The 26,461-nt window shown below is 41.4% G+C and overlaps 1 protein-coding gene across 1 annotated transcript; it reads right to left on the bottom strand.

Annotated features, from left to right (window-relative positions):
- Nucleotides 1-19,935: 19,935 nt before the first annotated feature.
- Nucleotides 19,936-23,189, bottom strand: uncx (UNC homeobox). The gene is made up of 3 exons (XM_062408602.1): nt 22,866-23,189; nt 22,195-22,370; nt 19,936-21,362 (listed from the first exon to the last, which is right to left on the bottom strand). The coding sequence occupies exons 1-3, from the start codon at nt 23,122-23,124 to the stop codon at nt 20,289-20,291; spliced, it is 1,509 nt and encodes a 502-aa protein (XP_062264586.1). The 5' UTR covers nt 23,125-23,189; the 3' UTR covers nt 19,936-20,288.
- Between the last annotated feature and the right edge of the window lie 3,272 nt (nt 23,190-26,461).

The following is a 26,461-nucleotide window of genomic DNA, read 5'->3' as shown; positions in this document are numbered from 1 at the left end:
ATATGACTGGGGCCAACAGGGAAATAATATCCTCCAGCCGCTTCGCTAGTGCTGCGCGGTTGACTGAGCAGATAAAAGCTTGAGTAAAAATGGCTAGTGGATGAGGAAATGTTTTGGAGGTGTAACAGTGATTGTTATTCAAGGGACACCCTTCCACCACAGCCGGCAGTGGGGCCTTGAGGCCTGTCTGTCATCTCACCGAATTTCACACTCTCTTATTTTTTCCCCCTCGTATTTATTCATTTATCTGTCATTTTTCTTAATTCCAATTGGCCCTTTTTTCAAGGCCCTTTTGTTTCACTGAGCGTTATTTACCCTCCCGCCCTCCCGCGGTAGCCGGCGCTTTTCTGCCTCAGCTGAGAAAAGGGAACCAGTCATGAGCCATTTAACCACGGGGAAGCAGGAGGGCCCCTCTAAACTGGTATTTCCGAACCAATCTAGGTAGTGTATTCGAATTGCAGAGTAACAAATGGACAGTGGAAGGGGTTTGTAATGGTGATTAGAGTCTGAAATTGGTTCAGATTTACAGTGTCAGTCAGAGATGGAGGGAGAGGAATAAGCAGTCTAAGCGGTCTAATGGATCCATCAGCTTGCTTCGGCTGCTCAGTGGGCCGAGTGGGGTCACCAGCCATCCGCAGGCACCACAAAAGCACTTCAATTTTGTTAGGAAATGTATCAATTTAACTGACTCGAGCGGCACACTGAAAACCTAATGAATCTGGACTCAATTTTCCAGCACACTGCCTCTGTGAACTGGAGGAAACAATGTTGGTGGTGCAGGGGTGAAGCCGGGCCATCGCGATTGGCTGCCGCTGACTTCCCAGCCCTCGGCGCGGCCAGTCAGGGAAACGGGGGCAGGCCTCCGTTTATCTAGCGATAGCGGCGGCGGCAACTGCTGTCACTCATCTGACAATCACGTCATTAAAGGTAAATTGGCTTCTATTTCAGCGGGATGATAATGCTAATTGAGTGGCAAAACATAATACCAGGAACTGTTGTGTGCCGTTAAGGGGAGGAGGGGGACAGATTAAATGGCCATACAATGGTGGGCGTCAGGCATGGCAGATGTTGCTTTGTGCTGAGGACTGCATTGACATATCTCTTGCTTGTCAGGCCCGGGCTTTAGAAGAGACTTACAGGACAGGGGACCAGATGGCCTCATACAGAGGGGTGAATAAAGCGGTTAAACAGCAGCACAGTTTAAAGACAACTCAGCTACAAGAAATGTGCTGCTTGGTAAATAAAAGGAAAAAAAGTGGGGGTGCTTTATCGATCCAGCCACTGCAGGCCAGACCGGCCGGCCGGCTAATGAAGGGACCCCGGTCTGTGGTGTCCCAGCCAGGCCCTGATCACTCTTCACTCTCCCTTTAGTGGAGCTGTCAGGCTGTTTTTTATATTTTTTTATTATTGGCTGCAGAATGACAAAATCGGGGGGGCCGGCTCATTGCTGAGGTCAAGGAATACTGCTAAATGGCTTGTATTCTCTTCATGGGAGTTTAGCCCTTTGATAGATAGAATCTAATGTTGCATAAGTAGATTAACTAACTCGGCTGCCACCCATTCGGAGGATTACCTTGCCATTTTTTTAATGATACGGCACACCTTGGAAGCGTGCCGGGAGCATCTGCAGTTTGTAATGTGCAGGACTGCGTAGCCTTATGTCTATGTGCACTATACTTACACAGCATAATATAATGCTCACTGTCAAGCTGTTATGGAGTTGAGAGGCTGCCCCTCCACTTGACCTCACCATTATGGCGCGCGCTGATCTCATTTGACAAAGCCGGCTGGAGCAGCCCTCGATGTCTGACAAGTCTTCGGAGAAAATCCTCCTCAAAGCAGAATTAATATTAAATGAAATGAGAGTGAAGGTCCAGTTGTAATCGGCGGGCATCAGATCCGAGAGTGTGGTCTGGTCGAGTGTGTGGCGCCTTTCTATTACCGTCGGAGGAGGGGAATAAAGGTATTAGAGCAGGTTAGCTGAGGTGTTCCAGGGGAGGAAAATGCATTACACTTAAAGCTAAATATTATACTTATGGGGACTAAAATCGACTCTGACTTTTATGCCCGGTCTAAAATGATCTTCCACATATTGTCACACAAAACTCCTGTGTAAATAAAGCTGATTTATCTTTGAATCGTCTTTGACAGTATATATTTTTCAGTTGATGTTTCCCTTGTTGCGTTTGTCTTTGGACTATTCATAAGAGAGTTACAGCCCGAGTCGCACTGAGACATCCCGGTCTCGACGATGCAATCGGTTTTGATAAAAGGGGAACGGCTATTTCACTCGTGATCTCACCGAACCCGAGTGTGATGTGGGATTTCTGGGTATTTTGCTGTCTTGTCTGTTTTTCCTCAACGCGAAACCGAAGCGGGGCTTTCTGTTTATTTCAGCAGGAACAAACACAAACAAGCACATAGATTTGTGCCGAAGCCCCACGGAGAAGAGGAGTTACAGATGCTGTTTTACAGGTTCACAGCCACTATTTTCTTTTTTTGCCTCTCCCGTCTGTCCCTCCGGTGTTTGACTGTGAGACATTTAATCGAGGGACTAGCAGTTTCATATCAGTAACAAAAATCAAATAATGCAAGATGATTTACTCCCCCTAGCAACTAGGGAGCGTACTCTTAGCAACCAGCCAAGCCCTGGGCTTCGGTGTAATCAGCTTGAAAATATTTCAATTATTGTGTTGATTTTAGTGGATTTGAGAGGCGGCTGGTGTGCGCCTCCGTACATTCAGCCCATGACCTGCAGAGGAAGGCATTGATTTAAACAGGTGTCAGAAAGGAAACGCGGAGGCAATTTAAATGGGAATAGGATGGCAAAGTCATTGAGCATTGTTCAGTGCATGTGTGACATCCACCCGAAGCTGCCAAATCAATGCAGCTCAGCTGAACTAAAGACAATCTACCTGGTGGAATCATCTGTCTGCCGTGAAGCACCGGAGCAAAAGGATTGCTTTTATTTTCCTGCGTGGCCTCATCTCTGCTTTTGTTTGCACACAACAGAACCAGACTCCTTAGCGCATTAAACTGATTGAAGACTAATTGCTTCCGTCACCACACATGAGAAAAAGTGTGAAAGCTTATCTCTGTTTATTATCATGAGTACAACTTTTAAGATGAAGAGTTAAAGGTCGTGGAAATGTCTGCTTTTTTTTCAGTGTGAATTAATTAAGTCTATTAGAACAGGGAAACTGTTTCTGTTTTTGAATACTATGGTAAAAAAAAACAGGAAGCGTGGTTTGAAGTTAGTATTTTTCCATTGAAGACCCAAGCTAAATTTATATTCTGTCTCTGAACGAAGAGCTATTGTCAGCCATAGTAGCTTTGTATTCACTTTCATTAACCGTAAGACAAAATTCTGTTGTTATTATTATTTGTATAGTACCGAGCATTTGTTTGTATTTTTCTTTCTGTGGAAAAACAATTAAGAAATATATTTTTTATTTCTCTCTCTTGAGAATCGTTGGGCGCCTGCCATGCTTATATTTAATTGCTCAGTGTGTTGTGAACTTCGTTGGTTATGACCCGGTCAGTAATATTATAAGTCAAACATGCCTAAGCTCTAAATATGTTTTAAGCAAAACTATTGCAGCTACATTAGCAATATATCTGAGATATTAGCATTCTGCTGCCGCAGCGACTAGCAGATCCGGTTGATAACTGTTTCAAAAGGTTTTAAAAGTTAAATGTAGACTCAATACGACATTTCTAGTCATTAGCTCTAGTTTATTTCTGTGACTGTTGAATGAATGAATAGTTTTTTCTTTTAATGAGATTTTTCTCACATCCCTAAGTTGAAAATTACTTTGTGTGTATTTATTCCAACTGTGAAAGTTTAACTCGGTCTGGTGCTGATACGTTAAACAGATTTTGTTCTTGTTTTTGTCTCTTTAGCTCTCGTGATATTTTCATCTTTGAGGGGACTAATTTTAGTTCAAAGAAAAAAAAAGTTCTGGTTACTTATAGTGACGACATAACATACAGCAATTAAATGTGTTGAACTTGTTTTGTGCTAAAGCAGAACTACTTGGATTTACTGCTTTAGTCAAGTCTCATGTTGATAACAAAGCACCCTCTGTTATAATGTGGGCATAACGTGTAGGTGTTGCGTGTTATGTGAGCCTGTGTGGTTTGTTCGGTGCCGAAATATGAGTCCTATTCATTTGGAAACAAATAATTACTCCTGGTGCTTTAAGATCAGCATTTATTGAAAAGGTAGAAGCAGATCTTTGAATTGATCCTCTTGTCCAAACATGCAATCCCATGGTCATATGCTTTATATTGGCATCTAGCTCAAATCATATTGCTTCTTTCATCTGCATGTTTATTTGTGTCTTTTCATGAAATCCTAATAAAGTTTTCCAAATAAAGATATCTGAACTTTTCTAACTCTACCCTTCAATTCATAAAACAGACTTTGTCCTCTGCACCATCCCAAAGATAAGTATTCTGTTTGTTTGGTCCTTTTCTCTGTCCACTGCACTGCAGGCAAACCTGCAATCTGACCTTCCCTCAAAAATCTATTTGCAGGAGCTACACTGTATGTACAGGAGAAATATATAAAAACAAATATGAGCAAAGTAAGTAAATGTATAATTCAGGAAGTGTAAACATTGGGAGCCAGGGACTTCGGGATTCTTTTTTTTTTACCCCCAACTAAAAAACTCTTCTAGAGCAACAACTGCTGGGAGGTTTTCAAGAGGAAACAAATCGTGGAGTGGGCGAAAGACGACAGTGAAAAGAGTGATATTGAAGGATCTGATCCACACTGGAATAAGAGTCATTGCTGTGTTAAGCAGTGAGGACACAGTACAGGTAAGTACATCATGGCCATGTTTTATCAGGCAAAGCAAATACTTTTTGTTATACTTCATGTTTTTAAAGGCCCAGAACACCTTCACAGGTAAATTTTGCTGATAAAAGACCAGGTCATTGTGGAAAACGAAGGGTCAGTCACTTTAACTGACTTGCCAGTTTTGCTTCACACAAATCAAACTTTGACATGTGAATCATGATGCTCTCCAGCGTTAAAAAGGCAGAATCTGAGTGACCTCTCTATTCAGAAGATAATAATAGTTATGTTGGAACTTGTTGGACGGATGGGGCATGGGCCCAAAAAGAACCCATTAAACTGTGGTGTGACCTCTCATTATTCCCAGCATGCTTTAGCTCTGCATCTTCAGGTTGTACATTAAGGCCCAATGCCATTTCTCCCCTTCGCCCTACCATGTTGTTTTGGGCATACATGTGTAGGGTCAAGGGCGTCCCACTTCTTCTTGCGGAGGGTTAGGGTTAGAATTCCAAGGGAATCACTGGGATGGAAGCACAAATGAAAAAAATAAACCCGCTAATGTGAGTATCATCCCTGTTAAAACAAGTTGGGAATTACAAGACCTATTTTATTATCTGAAGTTGAATACAATTTCAATATATTATGGTCTTAAACAGTTAAAAAAAAGCATTAAACAATAAGTACCTGCTTGTGTGTGCATTTGCTTAGTCCTGCAACGTCATCCTCCATAACAGAAGTGAAGACACCTTAGCTTATATGTAGCCTTCTTAATTTAACGGTTAACTGTAGTTTTGGGGTTTTACATACTGATTAATTTGTTATTTGTACAACTCAAAAATCGGCAAAAATATCTGAGCAAGATGAAGTTAAATGAAGATAACAGCTTACTACCAATATGTTACAAAACAAATCTATTTATGTACATCATATGCCTAATGATTTTCAACTTAACGCCACCTGGCTCATTATGAAGCTCATCCGAGTAGCCACTCATCACGTATCGGATTGGTTACACGTTAAAATATACATGGTTGCCCCACCTCCACTCCATCACTTGATTGAGAGCTCCTTCAGCCACTCTGTGGGCTGGCGCTGCTCCAGGCTGCTGGTTTCACTGGTGTTGGAAGTCTCTTAATTTGGGACGCTGGTAGTGAGTCTCGTGAAAATGTGCTGAGTATTCTTAACAGGACCCTGAGGTGGAGGGGGCCGTTGAGTTGATGCTCTTAGTGTAAAATATCTGACACCACTTAGTGAATTGAGAGTTCTGGCACATAATACACTGACCTGAGTGGTGCTGCAGGTCCCTGGGTTTAAGAGAGTCTGAACTTTTTTGCACTAGACATTGTGAGTGTAACTTGATCACAGTGTAACTTGAATCACAATTGCAGTTAAATTGCAGGTAGTACCCCTGCTTGTAAACCATGTAAGCTTCTTTTCCTTCCGCTATAATAATATTAATGATAATAATACTCTAATTTCCGGCCTCATGAAAGCGGGGGCAGGGCCCAGGATGAAACACCTCTGCTTTTGTTTGAGCCACGTAAATTGGACAAATTGAATGAAATGAAAATCCAATCGAATTTATTTATTGGTGGTCGTTATATTTCTGCTGCAAAAAAAATGGTCATATGCTTTATTTTGCATATTCCTCGCGAAACTTGAGTCTGTAAATAGAAAAGCTTGAAAAACCTGGACAGTTTAATTTATTCAAATCAAAGTGTGTAAATCGGTGTAAAAATTAGACTCCAAATCCTGACACCTTTCTCATGAAGAGGTTGTTTCTGGAAGAGCTTTTATTAGTTGGGTCTGAAATCACCACTGGTGCACAGCGGAAACAGAAAGACAGGGCTGCCTCCACCTTTTGGCTTCCTGCTGATGCTCTTGCACTCAGAAAAAAGGACTTAATAGATATCATATGGAGACGTATCTCTGCAATGTTGTGTAGCTCTTTTTTTTAAGTTTCAACCGTGCTGTTTCTGTAGATATCTTTCCTATCGTCCTCATCAAGAACGGCAGAAAGAAGAAAAAAGAAATCCCCAAATTCAAGCTACAAAGGTGCTAATGTGTGTGATCACATTAATCGTCTGACAGGATCTCACTTTCAGCGGTTAGTCCATTATGATTCACACTGATGTGAGGTCTACGTGTCAGGTGTCATAATTTAATTGTGTTGTTTTCTACTTCTCAGGGATACTTGAGGGACTGTAGAGCCGAGTAATGCAGAGGAGTCCACCTCTGCTCTCTCTTTTCTTTCCCCCTCGCTCTCCTCTTAATTGGAGACACTGGGGGTTCACGTCACTTTTCACTTTAATCTTGACCTTAGAAGATAAACCACTGATAAAGACGAGAATCATTATCTGCCCAGAGAATTCAAGGAATCATTTCCTTAGCTCATGTTCTATTCATTAGTGGGGAAAGTGCTTTTGTAGTGGAGGATATCTTGAATTTGCAGACACGCTGTAAGATCTGTGACAGATCGGGCTTTTGTCTGAGACTCTGTGTTGTCTGGTCAAAACGGAGCCTTTTAATGATGTTTGGATATAAAATTTGCCAAAGTTATTCAACTCTTTAAGTGTTGTTGATATTGGTCTCAAGGTATCTCAACTGAAAAAATATTAAAAAATCTGCAAATATCTTGAAACAAGACCACACAGGAATCCTGTGAACAAATACACAACAGAATAAAAATAATAACTTTAGGTCTTAGACCAACAATTAACAATGGGTTTTGCCCTATCAATTTGATGTGTAGATATAAATAATTTGTTTATAATGTGCTCACGTTTATCCCTCAAAATTATTTGTATCGCCTTAACAGTGGATCCATGATTTTTCAGCCAGCGACGGATTTTAGTGGTTGAAATGAGACCGATTTTTTCATCAAGCTAATGTTCACTTCATGAGATTGGTCTTATTTTAATGTTTCAAGCTGAATCGTCTTTGTAGCAGAGTTGATGCGTTTTCAATGAAAATACAGTAGAATGGATATAGCTTGACTTGCGATTGGTTGAGCGTGTGTAATGGCGGGACCTTGGTACTGCGGCTTCACGATCATTACTACTCTGAAGCCTGAAGGTGATTTTTGTACTGGAGGAAGTGGAAACATTTCGTTCAGCTTTATTTACTCTTTAAACCACAAAACACTTATAATTTTACTTACAAATTACATAAATGTCTGTATTCCAGTCGCACAACTTGTGCATGGCTTCACAGTCTGTGTCTGTTTGAAGGAAACCCTTGCATTGTGCTGGAGAGGCCACTGACTGGTTTCCATCAAGGACAAAGTCACCTTCCTCTGGAGGAGAATCCAGTCCTCTGAGACTCACTGTGGCTTGTGAGTCTACTGCCAGAACTAGGTCAACTCACCTCTATGCTGGAAGTTATACTGTTATTTCCTTAATGTTGTTTCTCTCCCGGTGTGTGACTTTCCATGTGATTGACTTGTTTGGTGTATCCTCCAGCCACTGCTGGCGACAACACCACTGACAAACATGTGTGGCACCGAGCAGAATTCAGCGGCTATTGGTGCCTCTGCAACGGGCAGACATTTTACCACACGTTTGGATTTAAGGATCGATGGAAAAACATTTCATCTATCCATATTAACGATTATGTCTATTCTTTCATATATAAAAGCTACTTGGTAAAAACATGGATGACTGTAATATTTACAGATATCCATGAAACAATGAATAGAACAAATTACACATTGATTGACGGCAAAAAATTGGATTATTAGTTTTCAGAAATATTTACTTTCAACATGAAATTAATATTGTAAATTTTAGTATATCATTAGTTCAAATGGATTTGAAAAGAAGGATGATATATATTCATAATTCCACAAACTACTTAAACTCCACATTTGATCATCACATATTTGGTCATTTGTGAAAATGGTTACAATATATCAATAGGTAGAACTCAGTGGTTTCATTTGATTCACTAAACTAAAACATAATCGCAACTTTTTGCAACTGTAGCATCTATGTTTGATATATAGAAAACTTGTATTTTACATTTTTTCCACAGACTGACTCACAGCAAGGGTCATGTGTTAACTGTCTGCAGACAAAAGACCAGATACTGTAAAGATTGTACTATTTTAGAAAAGGGAGGATCTGATTGTTCTTTATGCATTTCTCTAAACTGCCCATACATCCAGCTTAAGAAGCTAATCATTTCCTCCCTTTCTTAATCGCTCATTTTGAAAGCCCTGTCTGCTCATCGATAGCAGAGAAATGAATGTTATGTCCTAAAATGTTCCTTCCTCAGGTCCTCTTCAAACTGTCAATAACGTGTTGTGGGGGGGGGGGGGATCCTGCGCCGCCCTCCTTGATGTCTGATGGATATGCTCACACCTCCGAGGGGTAAACAGCATTGATTCTGTCCCACTATCACCTCTAATTTGCTTCCAGCCTCTGCACAATAAGCTCCTTTATGACTAATCACACCCATTTACAGGACTGATGCAGGGCTATTTTTTCTTTTTATTTCCAGAAGTGTGCCTGAAGCTCTCAGTCGCACTGTGTCAGTATTGAAATGTTTCTGGGCTGTCACATCTCGCCACTTCCTCGGCCCTAATGTGATCGATTGGGACGGCTACAGAGCCATAACATGCTCCTCTACAGAGCACTTTTATAGTAACATTTCAGGCCCAGTTGAACCCTCCTTCCCCTGGGCCATTAAATGAAAAACTGGACCTCAAGTGGATCTCTGAGTCTGGTCCATCCCTGAGCTTACAGGCACGTTAATGACAGAAATTGTACATGTCAGTACTACCAGGGAGCCCAAGGATTAAATAATGTGCGTGTAATAGTGAGATCTGAGGTCTTGGCCTGGATGTGCTAAGAACATTTGCAATACCACTTTAATGACGAAAGGAAAGCGCCGAGGCTGAGACTCTTGCCTTGGAGGACATGTCAAGCCTTTCATGGGAACCATTTTTAATTGCAACCAAAAATGTCTATTAGTGAAGTCTCCCCTTAGGCACATACTGTATCCATTATAGAGGTCAAACTTTAAGGTTGGAATATATCATATGAAAGATTCAAAATATTGTTATTATTATTATTAAAATTGCTGTATTGTACTCAACGATATCATTAAGTGTAAGTGGGGAAATGAGTGAAACTGTGACTATAAAGCTCTTATTGTTAGTGTTTAAATGAGATTGTGGAAATGCAGTTATTCAACCCTCTGATCTTTACATATATTAATAGTTTGTCATGTGATCTGCTGTAGTGAAGCTATAAATCGTTTTTTCTTGTCTTTTTTTTATTCACCTTTGCCAAGGAGGTTTTCACCCCTTTCCATTTGTGTGTTGGTTGTTGTTTATATTTTTTTTGGTCATCAATATTACGCAATAATGACTTGACAGATTCCCAAACCCCTGGTGGACGGATGTGGTATGGGTCAAGGAACAGCTCATGAAATTCTGGGGCGGATCCAGGATTAGTTTTTTCTCTTTCTTTAATCTTGCGAAATGGAGCGATTTTCCACATTTTCCTTGATGAAAAAGAAAATCAGACATTTTTATGGGACTGATATCAATAGAATTTTGTGTAAATCCAAATAGAAAGTAATCCTGATCAAGATAATTTGAAGGTGCAGTGTGTAGAATTATGTGATATCTAGTAAAGAAGTTTCATGTTGCAGCTGAATACTCAAGGGTAAAAAAAAAAAACAATTCGTACAATTAAGATGAAGCACAATAGCGAAAATATCACTAGGACAATTTTATATTCAACCTCTGCCAATTGTTCCCTTCCACCTAAATCTTACCTTTAAATGTGGTCTCATAAGGGGACTGTAGGTGAAGGTATACACTCTACTAAGTTCTATCCGTGTTTTTAAAAGTGACATTTAAAAGCTTTTTGTGATTGCAATCAAAATTGTGCAACTAAAGGTTTTGTTCTACCTTTGCATGTTTTGCATGAATTTATATTCACATCATTATAAACGCTGGATGGTAAAACAAATGTCAGTACATTCCATGAATTCAATTCCAATCCTCACTTAATCCTGTTATTACATCCATTCGTGTGGAATAACTGGAACACACAGGATGGCATTAGCCCCGACAGTGGTAGCAGATGGCCCATGGGACACGATTGTCAGATTTAAGAGTTAGAAAGCACTGACACACACAAATAAATTTGGGCAGTGTTGCTTCAACATCTGAGAACACTGTTTAACTCATCCCATCTCAGGAAGTTTTCACACTTCACGCTTCATTAACCTCTGGGGCACAGTTTCCCTGGGAATACGAGGAAGGGAAACGCTTGACTTTTTCATATAAATCACCAGCAGCCAGTGACAACATTTACATGCACGCAGCACTCTAGATAATAGCTGATATTCTGGTGAAGGTGTGGTTCAGTAAATACTGATTATATGCACTTTCACGTCTCGAGCACAATACCCACGTCAATGTGCATGAACAAAAGTATCCCAACAGTACTGGGAAAGGCTCTATTCGCAAAACACAACAATCATTGGGATGAGGCGAAATTTACTTGTGTCCGTGTCCCTGGTTAAACTGACATATGCCAGGTTCCAAAGCATGTGTTTACACAGTAGTGTAACACTTGCATGGAGCCCAGTATAATGTATCTTCATCTGTGTTGACTGCTGGCTGGTGTTCAAAGCCTTACAGAATTTTTTTAACTTTAGCTTTTTGGTGGATAAGTTCAGTAGTATATCTTTTAGGCATGATGTTTACAGTTACCAACCTATGAAAAAAATGTCATAGCCTACAGTTTGTCATGTATTGTTATATTCTCTAAGAAATTCATCTCAAATCAACATCTGCTGTCCAACCAGCCTCTACCTAGCTTTTTTTAGAAGTGCATCTTTTGTCAAACTACTGTTTCGAGGTTAAGAATGACTCTTCCTGCTTAAATTGTTTTCTGACGGCCATGTCTTTTCCACCCCATGTTAGAATGACTTCTGCCACCTGGGTTACCACCATGTGACACCCAACAATCACTTCTGGTAGTTCCATTTCCTCAGTGGTGGCGCATCCGATTCCACTTACCTCCGCCAAGACGTTTTGATATGTCTTGAAATCCGAAATATCCACTGTCAGAGCTGACAGGCCAATCACAATAGCACCCTCGGCTCCAACGGCGATCTGAACTTCAGAGCTGGTGCATTTTGACATGTGTCTGTCACACATACAGGCAAAGGGAAAACATGACAGTCGATCTGAACGCATGCAGCTGAAGATAAACTTTGACCAACTGTGTAAAAGCTTCAAAGTTCTTTTTTGACTTTTTGCCCAACTGCAGTCGATATGATGCTCTCTGAGAATCTGTGCATGCCTCTGAATCTGCAACCGTTTCTGCTGTTCTGAGAAGTGAACATGGGGCCGTGGTCTGCAGCCGAGTCCTCTTCTTCCTTGGATCACAGCAGTGTCTTGCCTTGGATGATACCTGCAGTCCGTTGGGATGGGGTTATTGAACAAAAAATTCATGTTCCCAAAGCTTTCAGGCAGAAGCTGAGGATGTTCCTCCTCCAGGGTTCGTTTTGTAAGCTACATGTAGCCTGCTGGAGATTCATATAGATCCGGCAACAAAATATCAAAGAAATTATAGACTTATTGAACTATGAAATCCTATACTGGGACCTCGAGCATGGGGGTTACCTGGCTGCAATAATTTGCCAGCTGCTACAATTAGCAACTAGTTGCTGCCCCCACACACATCAATGGCATAAGCAGAAAACCGCATCTCTCTCTTTTTATTATCAGGAACCATGAATCTTGCAAGTGTGTGGATATCTGAGAGCCAGGGTGGTGTGTTAACTGGCCCCAAGATGGATACAGTTAAAAACAAAGCTCCTGAGCCCCAAATGCTAAAGATCTGGAGTCTGCAGCACGTGACTAGGCATCAGTTGAGAGAATATTGGGACCAAATTTTGCCTGGAAAGAAAATAGTACTCATTTAACAGCTCAGAGGTATCATAACTGCCTCTTGTATTAACCCAGTAGTACACAACAGCCAGTTTCTTGGTTTTCTTTGTTAATAATATGTTGGAAAGATTAATTTAAATCTTGACAGGAGGCCTGCTCGTGTCCCCCCCTTCATCTCCTGCCTGCTTGAACTATTGTTTCAAGTCTAAAGTTTGTGCTGCAGCTAATCGTAACAACTGGTCGTCACGTACTTAACCAAACCTTTTAGAAGAAAGACCGATTGCTGTTACTGCCTGGAGTTTTTTGTCAGTGTCCACCATCCCTCTTGGTTTGATGCTTGCTTGCTTCCATGTTCTTGTTAAACTAAAGCAAGTCCCAACCAATTCACTGAGACCTTATTCATCCGAGCACATGGTCTGATTATGTGCTGCCTCACGATCTGGCAGGATCTGGATCTCACCATGAGTTGTGTCTCTGTGATTAATCCACAAGCTCTTGGCCGAGCACGTCATCTCGGCCTCGGTCTTGGCTCCTTGTTAGCAGTCGTGTGGGTTATTTTCAACCATTACTACATTTGCATGCACCAAATATTCTGGTTTGCGTTACTGCAAGACTTTAGGCCAGTGGCTAACCCCTACCCTTACCTGAACTAAGTGCTTTTAGTTTTGCTTTTAGTACCTAAGAAGCGCCATGAGTGGATGTTATATGTAAAAGAAAGAGATATGCTGAGATTAGTTTGAAGTCATTTTCCGCCATATTCTATCTTAACACTGAACATTCTGTAATATTATTGCTTTAAAGTGGGAACTCACACTGCACTTTTTCTCTCTCTCTCTCTCTCGCTCTCTCTAGTTCATATTGTACATACCTGTAACTCTCGTAACTCATTATATGACATATCATTGCTAAAGTAAAGATAGTGTGGTCCTCAATTTGAACACAGGAGTCCACTGCTGTTGTATAATGGATCATACTCTAACTGAAAAGGCCATCAGGATATTTGAAAGCTTTGTATACAGAACTTAATCTACACATGGGCAATAGTCTGCCAATTAACCTACACAAACTAACTGGAGCCAAATACAGACCATGGAATTGATTGTAGTTGTTATGACCGTATTCTTTCAAGAATAGAATCATCAGAGAAGGTGATAATTGGTTTGTATGTGCAGACAGATGTACAGATATATCGCCTCACAACGTTTTGTATTGTGGTACATTAGTGTTCACGTAGGTTACATAACAGCATCGTAGATTTGAAATTCAACCCTGACTCCTCCTTTGTGTTTTAATTAGCTGAAGGAGGAAATTGACCTCTCAGGCATCGTTTAAAGGCGCCTCTCGTTCCACCACGCGAGGAGAGCAATAACGCAGCCTATCAGCTAATGCATCCAACATTAAGTCGGCCAGACAAGAGTTAGCAGCTGTGGTAGTTTGTGAAAGTTTATAGTGGCTTATATATTTCTGTTAGCTCTGCTCATTCACTGCTTGGCTTTTGAAAAGCAGAGTTGAAGCCTCAGGTGATCTTCAAACATTAAAATCTCTACTAAAATCTGAACAATAGCTTTAATGCGAAGCTACTCAATACACGCGATATCAACTTCTCATGCAGCATCAATACCAAGGCCCTAACAACGGCATTATAGTCTCATCACACAGAGAAATAAATTCAATATCAGGCTCGGTTATTTGGTTTAAATTTATATCTTTAGAGATAGATAGAGATATTGAATTGTCTCATGTTATCATAGCTATCTGATTAAATGGCAATCACCAGAAGGGATTGTGTTGTGCAGTGTAGACTCTGCAAGTTCAGTCTCCTCGGTCTGAGCCAACAACTACTGGGATAATTTACCTTTGAGATACAGTATTAAATCTAACCTTTAAATACAAACTTAAGTAATGGCGTGGAGCAAAACAAACCTGGGATCATGTATAATTAATCCAGCTGTTTTTCTGGGTTTTGGTTTACAATACATCTGTGGGTTCGTACTGTCTCTTTGTGTTACAGTGTATTGTAATGGTTTTCTGTTGTTTTTCTATTTTTTTATGTTGTGTTACACTGATTGGTTATCTGTAGTGTAGTCTGAGTACCGGACCACAGTATTATAGACATTTGTAATTCCATGTGATAGGTGAAGGACAACAGATTAAAACCAGCCTACACAGCTAACTCTGGCCTATGTGCAGTATTTTGTCTGTTGATCTATGACCACTGTCCACAGCAAATAAAAAGAAAAGATGAGAACTGGGTTAAAGTCAAAGTGTTGCCCCTTGAATAGACCTCAGGTAGAGAAATTGACAATTGGAGACAGTCGGATAAAGTAAGATATCACTTCAAATACCACTTCTCGCTTTGGTAAGTTATAACTTCAGTTAGGTTTTTATAAAAGGAGAAAGTTTAAGAACTCCAGACAATCCTGTGTCAGACAGCAGTTGTTCATTTGCTTTCAGATTTATCACCCAACACATCAGCTTCTGTCACCCACTAGACCCCCTCCTCCTTAAACTACTGACACGTCGGTCCTACACATTGTAATATTTCTTTCTCCCTTTTATTGTTTTGGTTGCGTTATCCCCGAAGATAACAACGCAGGTCACTTTAGGTGATGAGACCGACCACACAGATAGCAACAGGTATGACCACTTTGAAAAGATTATATTAATCTTAGACATCATCATACAAGGATGCGAGTGCTCTTATTGTGGAGAGGATCATATCTAATCCACGCCTGCAGCTATTCCAAGACAATAAGGTGCCAGAGTAAGGATGCAGAATTGTGCAGTTTTTAATGAGAAGCACTTTTTTGATGTTATTGAACTGATATTATTGCACTCAAGGAAACTACTTCCTCCTCATTATTTTGTATTGTACAACGACAATTCAGATTTTTTTGATTGGCCATGGGGAAACATATTGTATTCTTTTAACATTTCGTTGAAGCAGTAGTTTGAAAACCTTAACATTCATTGTTACATTCTTTTGTTTTTGTTGTAATGTAGGGCAGCCTCTTAAGTTTAAATAATATACCGTACGTTTATTAAACTTTTTCAGCTTGATAGATTCGTGTTTACAGATAGTTGTCTCTAATTGTTGCCTTATATATCTCTATTTTATTTTTTTTTTACCTTTTTTGTTCACATTTCTCACTCATTTCAGCCATCTCAGCTGTGCAAAGTGTTATATGGTTCTTTTTTAAGTACTTTTTTGAGTAAGGTAATATAGAAACCCTCATTTATCAGAAAGCTTGCATCTATGTTGTCATGACAACTGGCACTCGTCTTACTACAGCCCTTACTCTGATACAAAATAATATAACAAAATATTTTAACAGACCAACATCCTATATCAAGAAAAAGTATTTTTGTATTGTATGCCATGTGTTTTCAGGAACACCCCCCAGTGTTTTAATAAATGTGGGAGATTTACTCAGGAGTCTTAACAAATATTGTGGAAGCTAGTATTTAAAAAAAAAAAAATTATGAATAGGATACATAAGAATATTAAAGGGATTATTATATTGAATTATGACAGTAATGGTTTGTAACAACATGAATGTGCTATCTTGTGATTGTTCCACCTTTTTAAAATCAGCTTTGCATTTGGAATAAAGTCCCTAAACTATATTTTCAAATACATTGTGAGTTAAGCTGCAATTCTACAATCTTCAACCTTAGACAACTGCTTGATTTTCTAAGAAAGTCCAAGTGCAGATGGTAAAATGTGTTTTAAGAAACCAGGTATAATTCTAAAGAATATTTGTATTCACCTTAATTTAAGTTGTAATAAAGAGTCTTTCTTTTTGTGTTTACATCACAGAACCTGACGTGGGAACACTGAAGTGGTAATAACTACATTTTGATTAGTGTGGATTTTTTTTTCCGCTAAATACCGCCGAGATAATTATAATTATTTTAAGGATCGTCCAGAAATCAATGCAGATGGTAATTTTCGGGGCTTATCCCAGGTATGCACGGCAAAGATAAGAATGATTAAATCCAGTGGCGCATTAATGAGTGTGAGATGTGAAATAATCCTTAAAGGCATGGCAGAGTTGCTGCAGGAGAAGCCAAATGTCAAGTGCCATTTTTATTTTATAGTGGATCCTGTTTCTTTTTTAAGACACACGGTTCTTTCTTATCCAAACTGAGCCTGTGAGATGTCACACAGCAACACAAAGCGAGTGTGGTCCACACACACACACACACACACAGGAACACAGATCGGTTTGAAACTCCAAATAATGTTGAGAAAACATTATTATAACACATAAATTTAAGGCTATTTTGCTGCTAGCTTAGGGTTTTTTTTTTATATAAAAATGTTAAATTCAACGTGGAAAATAATCGATTTCTGCAGGAAGCGGTAAATGGCACAAATCTGCATTTAATTCAGTCATCCGGCGCAGTAAAGGGGATCAATTTATGTCTAATCTGACTTAGTTTACTCGGATATGATTTGGAAAATAAACTGATATGGTGCCTATATGAAAACATTTGGTAAGTCATTTAAGCTTGGAAATGAGGAGGAGGCTTCAGGGGGGGGGGCTTTATTTCTGAAGACGCTGATTTAGGCGGCAGCTCGCATGCATCTGCAAATGAGACTCTCCATATCGTGGCCATAATTAATTGCGCAAATTTGTTTCTATTAAATAAAACTAACACATACTGAGAAAACGCCATTAGCCTTAATTAAGCTTGATATCATAATTTGGGCAAAGTGTCGTGGAAAACAAGCCGGGTTTTTCTCTCTTTTTTTTTGGTGGAGTTTTTTTTTTTTTTCCCCTCCTCTGTCTTTCTCCGATTGTGAAAAGCCTACCAGCTTTCTGCCTTTGGGCTGCTTCTCCTCCTCTGAGAGTTTGAAATGAGAAATGGAAATGGAAATACCAGGAGGTGCTAAATTAGCTGGCTGATCTGCACTTATTGCCGCATACAGGCCCCTATTACTTTGCCAATCTGCGCCTCTCTCTTAGCATTCCGGGCATGGAGAGGGAGCCGCGAGATAGCAGATTCATCAAATGGGAAAATGAATGCATGATGATCAGTTAAATTGAAAATCAGCGTCTGCATGACAGCCCGACCTGACACCTCCGTAATTAGAAAGAAAAATGATGGCGTCCGATGCATAATAGAGCAAAAACAATTTACACTCTCCCATAATGATCCGCCCGTTCAAATTGAAAATTTCTCCGGGTATAAATTGAATTCATAAAGTGTGATTCATGGACGACACATTATCTGGAGGCTGCCCGGGCATATCGATTGATAGTTTGTCTTGAATCGTGCAGCGTGCAGCTCTCGGGCAAGAAAAAGCTTAACTACTTAAGCAAATCGCTAATTTCACCTTAAGGCCACCAATGTGCAGCCAGCGATACTCCTATTCAGTGTGCTAATGAATTATGGATGAACTGGGCATACGTCCCAAATAGCCTCAGAGTAACATAGAGGAAATAAGAAAAAAAAAACACACACACACACACTCCGAAGAATCTGACAAGGGGGTGATTTCAAAATTGGCCTCTGTTATTCCAAATTGTGTGAAGAAACCCGGTAGAGTGGATTTCTAAACGTGAACTCAGCGATGTCGCCACCTTGAAGGCTGTCAACATGTTTCTACGATTCGACAATGGGGATATTTCTTCGTCACTGTAATTTCGTTTACATGGTAATAACATGGGGGGGAAATGGAAAATTCCAATTAAAAACTTATCTGGGAGATTAAATATATGGCGTGCTTGTAAACTCATTGGCGAGTTCGCGATAACATGGAAGATGATAAGAAATAATCAATAAGAGTAAATAAACAGCACATTCAAGCCACAATCTGAGCACCGTGCACATATACACACACAGACACACACACAGAGGATGCACCTATAACCAGAGCCAATGCAGGACAATAATCTTGCGCATGTGTGTGCACTGGGTGTGTTTGTGTCTGCCCCCCCCCCCATCACCCACCACCACCAGCAGCAGCAGCAGCAGCAGGCTAATAAGACATTGCTTCCCAGTGCAAACAGCTTCATGGGTTGAGGTTTATGTAAATATTTTGAAAGGGACACCGGCTCAGGAAGTCATTTGCGCCGGCTCAGACGCGTCGAGCTGGCCCCTTCTGATTATTTTCAATTTATTTGCAAATCAAGAGCCAAAGAGAAAACGAAAGGCTCTCTTTTTTGTCTCCCCCCAACAATAATTGCGAGCTTCTCTATTTAAACCTGGATTTGATGTGTTTTTTTATTTTGTTTTGTTTATTAAGATGTAACATCTTTTTTTTAGACATATATTATTGGGTATTTCTTTCTTCCCTGGGTCGATTGGATATTGTGGTCAACATCAGCGCTAATATAGCGAAGGGGAAGAACCAGGAGAAAGGGGTGGGGAGCAGATGTCCCAGATCCCGTGCGGCTTCCCCGGGGACCACCAACCCTATTAGAACAAATGTGTTCTGCTATTGTAAATAGGCACGTTCGCCCCGGCCCGTCCTATTACAGCCCGACGCATGATCAATAGGCTGATAACACAGAGACATCAATGTAAAGCGACAGAACAATGAGGGATATCATCGAACATCTATCTTAATATAGCGCCTGCTACAAGGGACCCCTGACAAAGTGGAGAGAGAGGGAGGAAGAGGAAGAAGAGAGAGAGGGGGGGGGGGGTGCATGGGAGTAAAAAAGCTCATGAAAATGCCTCCCCACGAATCCCCATCTCCTATCCAATATGCACAAACACACACACTCCCAGCTGCCGGGGCTATTATTTTCCTATTTCAATTTGACACCCAGGCCTTTTCATGCTAATTCTATTATTCTTGGGAAGTTTATGTGATTTCATATCACTAGAAATCGGTAATGTATTATAACCCCCTTTGAGCTAAAATAAACTGAATCCCCCTGCAGTAGCCACCGGGAAAATAATTACTTTCATATCAAAACTCTGCAGGAGTTGAGCGGGTCCTTTTCGCCCCCGGGCTCGTAACCTCATTTCAGCGGGGGGCTTATAGATGAATAAATTTGTTAAGGCAATATACAAAAGTACAACACGAGATTTCCCTTTTTAAGGAAGCCCTTTCCTCGTACTGTACTGCGGTGACTGCACATGTGCAGCTATTTAAGGTCTCACACGGTTCGAGGTGCTTGTATACAATAGATTTATTTAAGAAAAGAAAAAAACTTACATATAAATAGTATAATACCTTTTTACAGCTCTTGAGGATTTTCGTTGGTCTCATGGTCTTGTGATTTTTTTTTTGACAAGTTATCACACATTAAAAGGATATCTATCGAGACTCCTGACACCCACACACACACTCACACACATACACACAGACTCACACACTCACCAGAGAGGGAGAGACGGAGAGAGGGAGAGAGAGAGAGAGAGAGAGAGAGAGAGCACACCATTGTCAAAATTGTCATTGGGGGAAACCTAGAGATTGGATGCGAAGATTGTGGTTAAGCTTTGGCCTAATGAAAGGTGTCGTTTAGAGGTTATATCAATGTGTATCTGCATTATTATTATTATTATGATTGTTGTTGTTGTTGTTGTTGGTTTGTTTTTACCCCCAGAGATTTATTCCATGTCGACATCTTCTTTTGAGTCTGTATTTGTTTCTGCTGGACTGTCACTGAGGACGCACTCGGGCCGGTCCTGGATCTCTAAGTGCTCTTTTCTGTCTGCGTCCACAGGCTTTGCACTGAGCGGCCGTGGGCTGCTGATGTGTTCGTGGGAGAAAGTCGAGTCGCTGCAAATGACCGAAGCGGTGTGGGTGTGTTTGCCGGGGGAAAATGCGGCCCTGGGCGGGCTGGTGTGCGGTGAACCGGGCTTGTCCTCTGACCCCACCTGCCCCCGTTGCGCGGCGTCCGCGCAGTCCGGCGAGCTGCTCCTACATCCCGCAGAGACGCTGCTGCAGCGGCCGCCCGCCTGGTTCCTCTCATGCAGGGAGTCACCGCCAGAGTTCGCAGCCGATGATGATGATGATGCTGATGTTGTCGTTGTTGTTGTTGTCTTCAGAGCAGTTTGGGGAACAATGAATCCAAGCGGCTGCGTGATGGGATAGAGAAGGAAGTGTCCTTTCCCTATCAAAGGCCGGGAGGGGGGTAAGGCCGCGGGGTGGCGTCTCGGTCTGGAGTCCGAAAGGAGGCTCTCGACGCTGAAAGGGTTGAGCTTCTGCAGCCCGGAGGCTCTGCTGCTGCCGGAGCACAGGCTGGTCCGGTGGCTGGCGTCGGGCGAGTCCAGCTCGGATCCGCCAGCGTCCCGGTCCATAAGTCTTTGGTTCTGGTTCTGCGTCTGGAGATGGTGAGGCGACTGGTCGCAGCTCGACTGCGACTGACTCCCCCCCACGGAGTCAAAAGGCGGGCCCGTGGTGTGGTCACTGTCGGTCACATGCGACACCCCGCTGTCGCTGTCCGACCCTGGGGTGTGAAATAAATCCCCAGAACTGAGCTTGTTCTGGGACTTGAGCAGCCGGCGCTCGTGCTTGCGCTTCTTCTTCTCCATCCGGTCCAGCTCTCGCCGGGCGATCTCCTCCGGGTCCATGGGCTCCCCGCTGCAGGTGGTGGGGTGGGCGTTGTGAGCAGGTCGACCCGGACCTTTCTTTGTGTTCTCCTTTTTCCTCCACTTGGCCCTGCGGTTCTGAAACCACACCTGCACACATGTAGACACACAGAAACACGTGTGATGAGCAGCTACACGGGGAACGTTAATTAGAGCCGAATGTGTCGGTGTCTTAACAATATGGTAATTAAACAGGTAGTGAGGTTTCACTTGCTCATGGCTGCTCGCTATGCAGGCCTTTAATTAGGCCGTTCATTAAACACCAGTGTGTGCACCAGGGCAGGACAAAGTTGGGAGAAAGATGAGCGAGGTTTGACATTAAAGCTAAATTATGGGTTTACAGTTTTACAAGTCTTAGTAATTACGATAATAATCAACAGAATTGCATAATTTTCCAGTACAAACTTTGTAATTTTTATAACGACTTAACAAGTTTCCACTTTTCTATTTTTTCAATCAACAGAGAAATTCTTAAACAAAAATATTTTCATATATCTGCACTTGTATTGCTACAGTTAAAAGATTGTAGATTGTGCATAAAATAATTTTGCTTTTTGTTTATGAAGGATTTTCAATACGATGGAAAATATTTAAGTCAAGGTTTCTGACTAAATTATATAATAATAATAATAATAATAGCAGTAATCAAATATTTTTCAAAATAAAATTGCAACTAAATTTGACTAATAATTTAAGCTATTTTTTTTAATTTTTGTAAGATAACCATTGCTAGTTATGTGTCATATTATGACCCAAAATTGGCCTGTATGCTAAAATGTATTCTATAATTATCCATGTCATGAGCAAATAAAGCCCTGATCCATTGCTATGAGTTATAATCAAAGGAAAAAACTACAGATATATACAAATTAAAATAAAATATATACAGCCTACAATATGAGAGAGCAAAACCAATATTTACCTGAACCCTTGATTCTATCAAGTCCAACCGCAGAGCCAGCGCCTCCCTCATGAACACGTCGGGATAGTGGCTCTCGTTAAAAGCCTTTTCTAATTCCTCCAGCTGCCAACCAGTGAAATTTGTGCGAGTTCTTCTTCTCTTGCAGCCGGGGCTATCTTTGTCTGGGTCCAACGAGTCTAGCGAGCAAAACGAGAGCACATGTCAACAAAAGGATTAGTTACTCAGCCTGTGTATTTATTTGTCCTCGGATTGCAATAGTAAAACAGCAATTTGACAATATCGGTTGAATGTGTGAGCAGAGTATTCATTTTTTTCCAAACTTCACATCTGAAGATTTTTGGATTTATTTTTCTTTGCAGCCTGAGGCGTCTATAAAAACCCAATTTACAGAATTTACGCTCGCAATGTCCTTGTTCTACTGTTTACCACCCTGACAGAAGCACTGCTTGGGCTTGTGTGCAAAAGCTCCTAGCTGGTGGAGACGAAGCGGGAGCAGAGGCTGTACAACCCACCGCTCGCCTGCGTGTCTGAGGTTCAGCAAAAGAAAAAACAAGACGACAACTTGTATCGCACCTTCCAGCCCTTTGTGCGCGTCTGCTTGCGTCTGTGCGCAAAGCAGCCCAGCCGGGATGAGATGCTGTATTGTGTGGCGGCGGCGCGACGTGGCTTACCTGTCAGTTTGTACTGCTGATTATCTCCATTCATCCCGCAGCCCGAAGACAAGAGGGGGTTGGAATTACCCACCGACGCCGTGCAGGAGCCATTAAGTAATCCGTCTATCGAGAAGGGGACCGCGGACGCAGATTGAAGTTGATGCCCGGCTAATTCGTAAACGTGATGGTGGCTCAGATGGTACGGGAAGCCCACCATCCCGCCGAGAGAGCCTCCGAACTGGGCGTGAGGGGCATCCAGTATCCTGCTGTCCATCATCCCGCAGGCGAGAGGAAACGACGTCTGGAGGCCGGCGATGGGAATTTACAAAGCATGCAGCGAGTGTGGCCGGCGAGCAGGGGACATGATGCGGAGGGGAGGGATGAGCTCCGACTTTATCCACATGAACCTCCCAATAATTAGCCCAGGCTCTGGGAATATGAGACCCAATGAGAAGCGGTAATGGGCGCTGACGTCAGAGGCGCGCTCTGCAGACGCTCCCCGTATCGATTGCTAATTAAAGCTGACATCCACCTCAATAAACAATATCAGAGCTGTCACAACAAGACAGGAGGGCTTTGATAAGAACTACATGGCAACTACACGGGGGGGACCCACCGGGAGGAAGGGCTCGCTGACTCCCGGGGAAGGGGAGGCTGCAGGCGGACTGCTTTGGCCAGAGGCAGCCGCACTTTTTTGTCCACTGGAGGACCTGCAAATATAAGCTGTATTAAACAAGATTAAATTATATTTATTTAAATCCAAGTAAATAATTTTGACTTTTATTTTTCGAAATTCTGCACATCTCTTAGGGAGGTGCTGGCATAAAAACTGAAAACGATTTTTTTATTTAAAAAATGTAAACTATAAACTCTTATCCTAATATATATATATAGTGGAATTATAATATCCCTCTCCTCAGGGGGGCCCGCTGCCCTCTGTGGACTCTGAGACCCTTTGTCGTCCCTGAGCCCCCACTTTGACTTGATATACTCCCCCTCCCCATCCCCTCCATGTTAGTTATGGATCATGATTTAAATACATTAAACCTTTACAATCAGACAGGTCCACATGCAGGGGCGTAAAACAAAGGGGGTGACTTGGTGAAATATGGGTGTGTGTTGTATTTGAAGGGGGGGGGGGGGGCAGCTGAGATATTGCTTGAGGCACAACGCGAGAGTGAAACTATAATATTTTACTGTTACAAGGCGAAAGCTTCAATTACGAGCAACGCTGCGTTATGGACAAAATATATGGCCGAATAAAACGGGGGCTATATACGACTGGAGGCTGGAGCGAGGATAGCACCAGAGTGCAGAGTAAAACAGAAACAAACACTCATATGTCCGTTATATTTCAAGTATTTCCTGGCAGGAAATTTGGAGGAAGAAAAAAATTAAACAATCTCCTTTACTTATGCAACCCCTGCACTCAATATGTGACCAGCCCTTAAATCCTATCTGCTCATTAGGTTTTCAAATAATTAATTCCACTTTATTTATCCCAAGTCTGGCGCTGTCATAATGTTAATCAGAGTTGAAATTTCGCACCCCACTCACTCCCTGACCCTTGGCACCCGGATTGGCATGTTGTAATAACCTGAATCTCTCAACAGAAGCTGCGATAATTGTTACCCCATTAGCATGCAAATTGTTTAATTAATATTATTATGAGGAAGTATATAATCCGCTCGTCACTTGACCCCCAAGCCCAAATAACCGCCCCCCTGAATTTCAGTGTGTGTAGCCCTACATTTTAATGAACTCCTCAGAAATGATCTCGCCTGTTTATCCATCTTATCCTCTTTCTCTTTTTTCAAGCAGCAGCAGCAGCAGCACTGACTGGGCTTTTCTTTGAAGCCGCCCTCTTCCTATTTCAACTTTAATTTTTACGCACACGGACCAGATCTTGTGAATTATTCCTCCCCCCATTCATTTCTCTCTCTCTCTTTCTTGAACATCTAAAAATTCAATAATTGCTTTTGCGTCAATTCCAAGCATGTATATATTTATATACACATCTATATGAGGGCTGTCCCCACACATGAGCTCAATGAACAGCAGCCCCCTTGACACAGTCTCCAGAGACATTGCATTTAAATCCGTTTTTCTACAACCGAGTGACATTGTCAGATTCTAGCTTTAATTAACCCGATAATAAGGGGAACAAGGCCAGCATTCAGCCCTGCCTTGTTACCTTTTCACAACTGGCCCTTTTGGCAGCTGTTCAGAGGGGAAAGTATAATAATACACATACTTGTATATATATATATATATATATATATATATATATATATATATATATATTTATTTATTTTCATTTCTTTTTATTGAGATTTCTTTGTTGAGTCTTTGCTTGCAGCAGCGTCTTTATTGCATTTATGTATTGTTGGTCAGAATCAATAAGGGAACACATAGGGCCTATAGACTAATTGATTAACTTTCCATCCAATGAGAGGAATCCCAGGGACAAATAAATGGTAGAGGCTGACAGATATTCACCTCCACACATTTCATCCCCCCCTACCCTGTTTTTAGAGAGTTTTTATCACAAACAGTAAACAAAGAAGAAGAAGATGGTCATTTGAACCTTAAGTGCAAATCTGAGGGATTTTTAGGAAAAGGCAACTGCCTCTTTTCTAAAACAACCAACAATCCATGTTTTATTACATTTGCCGCCAGTCATTGTGATGTTTGTCACATGACCAACAGTAGTGTTTGTCATCTGTTGCTGCCTCATATTAAACGTTAGGTGTGTTAATCACTCACAAGTTGGCTTACACGCTGTTTAGTCCCCCACTGACCACAGTGATGACATCGGTGAAGAAGCACAGCCCATCCCTCCCAGACAAAGTGTCTACACACCCAGAGGTCCAAACATACAGCCTCTTACCTCATGCAATTTTCATACCCATCGAAGTTAGTTTGTTTTGTTGCACCCAAGTAAAACTGAAATCCACCAACTTCCACTTGCACTTTATCTTTTCTAAGAGTCTCCTTGATGCCAACTTTCTGTGCTGTTTTCTCTGTTTGCCTGAGTCTCCCTTGTAAGAGGATTTTGCAAACTCACCTGACTGCAGATAACCAGATAACTGAAATACACATGAGTGCCAACCTCATACACAAGGCGTTCAGATGATAGCCTGTACCTCCCACCCCCCCGCCCCAAACCCTAAAAAAAGACACAAGCTTTATCAACAGGCCCATCCAACACTGATACCTAGTTCAGCAGCACAGAATCAAATTCATTTTTAATTAGGCAGGCAAATTAATAGGCGGCAGTTTAGGAGTTTAATTACTCAATTAACTTCACGCACGTTAATTTTTAACTATCTAAATTAGGTTGCACATTATTCGATTTGATGATAATTATAGAATTAAATCTAAATTAATTGTTTTGGATGATTTGGATGAACTAGATGCAATTCCAATTAAACAGTGGAAAGGGGTGGAGAGAGGAAGAAAAAGAGCTGGTTGCCATTTTAAGCTCGCAAATCCTTTGATTCGATTTTATAAGCAAGAAAACTCTGCCTGGAAATTTTCCCTCTGATCCTACAAATTCTCTCCCGCTCTAATCCCACAATTAAAAGTTTCCTCCCATCTAATTATCTGTAATT

Source organism: Platichthys flesus, chromosome 16 (genome assembly GCF_949316205.1).
Source record: "Platichthys flesus chromosome 16, fPlaFle2.1, whole genome shotgun sequence".
NCBI lineage: Eukaryota > Metazoa > Chordata > Actinopteri > Pleuronectiformes > Pleuronectidae > Platichthys > Platichthys flesus.
This window is presented reverse-complemented; position numbering and strand designations above follow the sequence as displayed.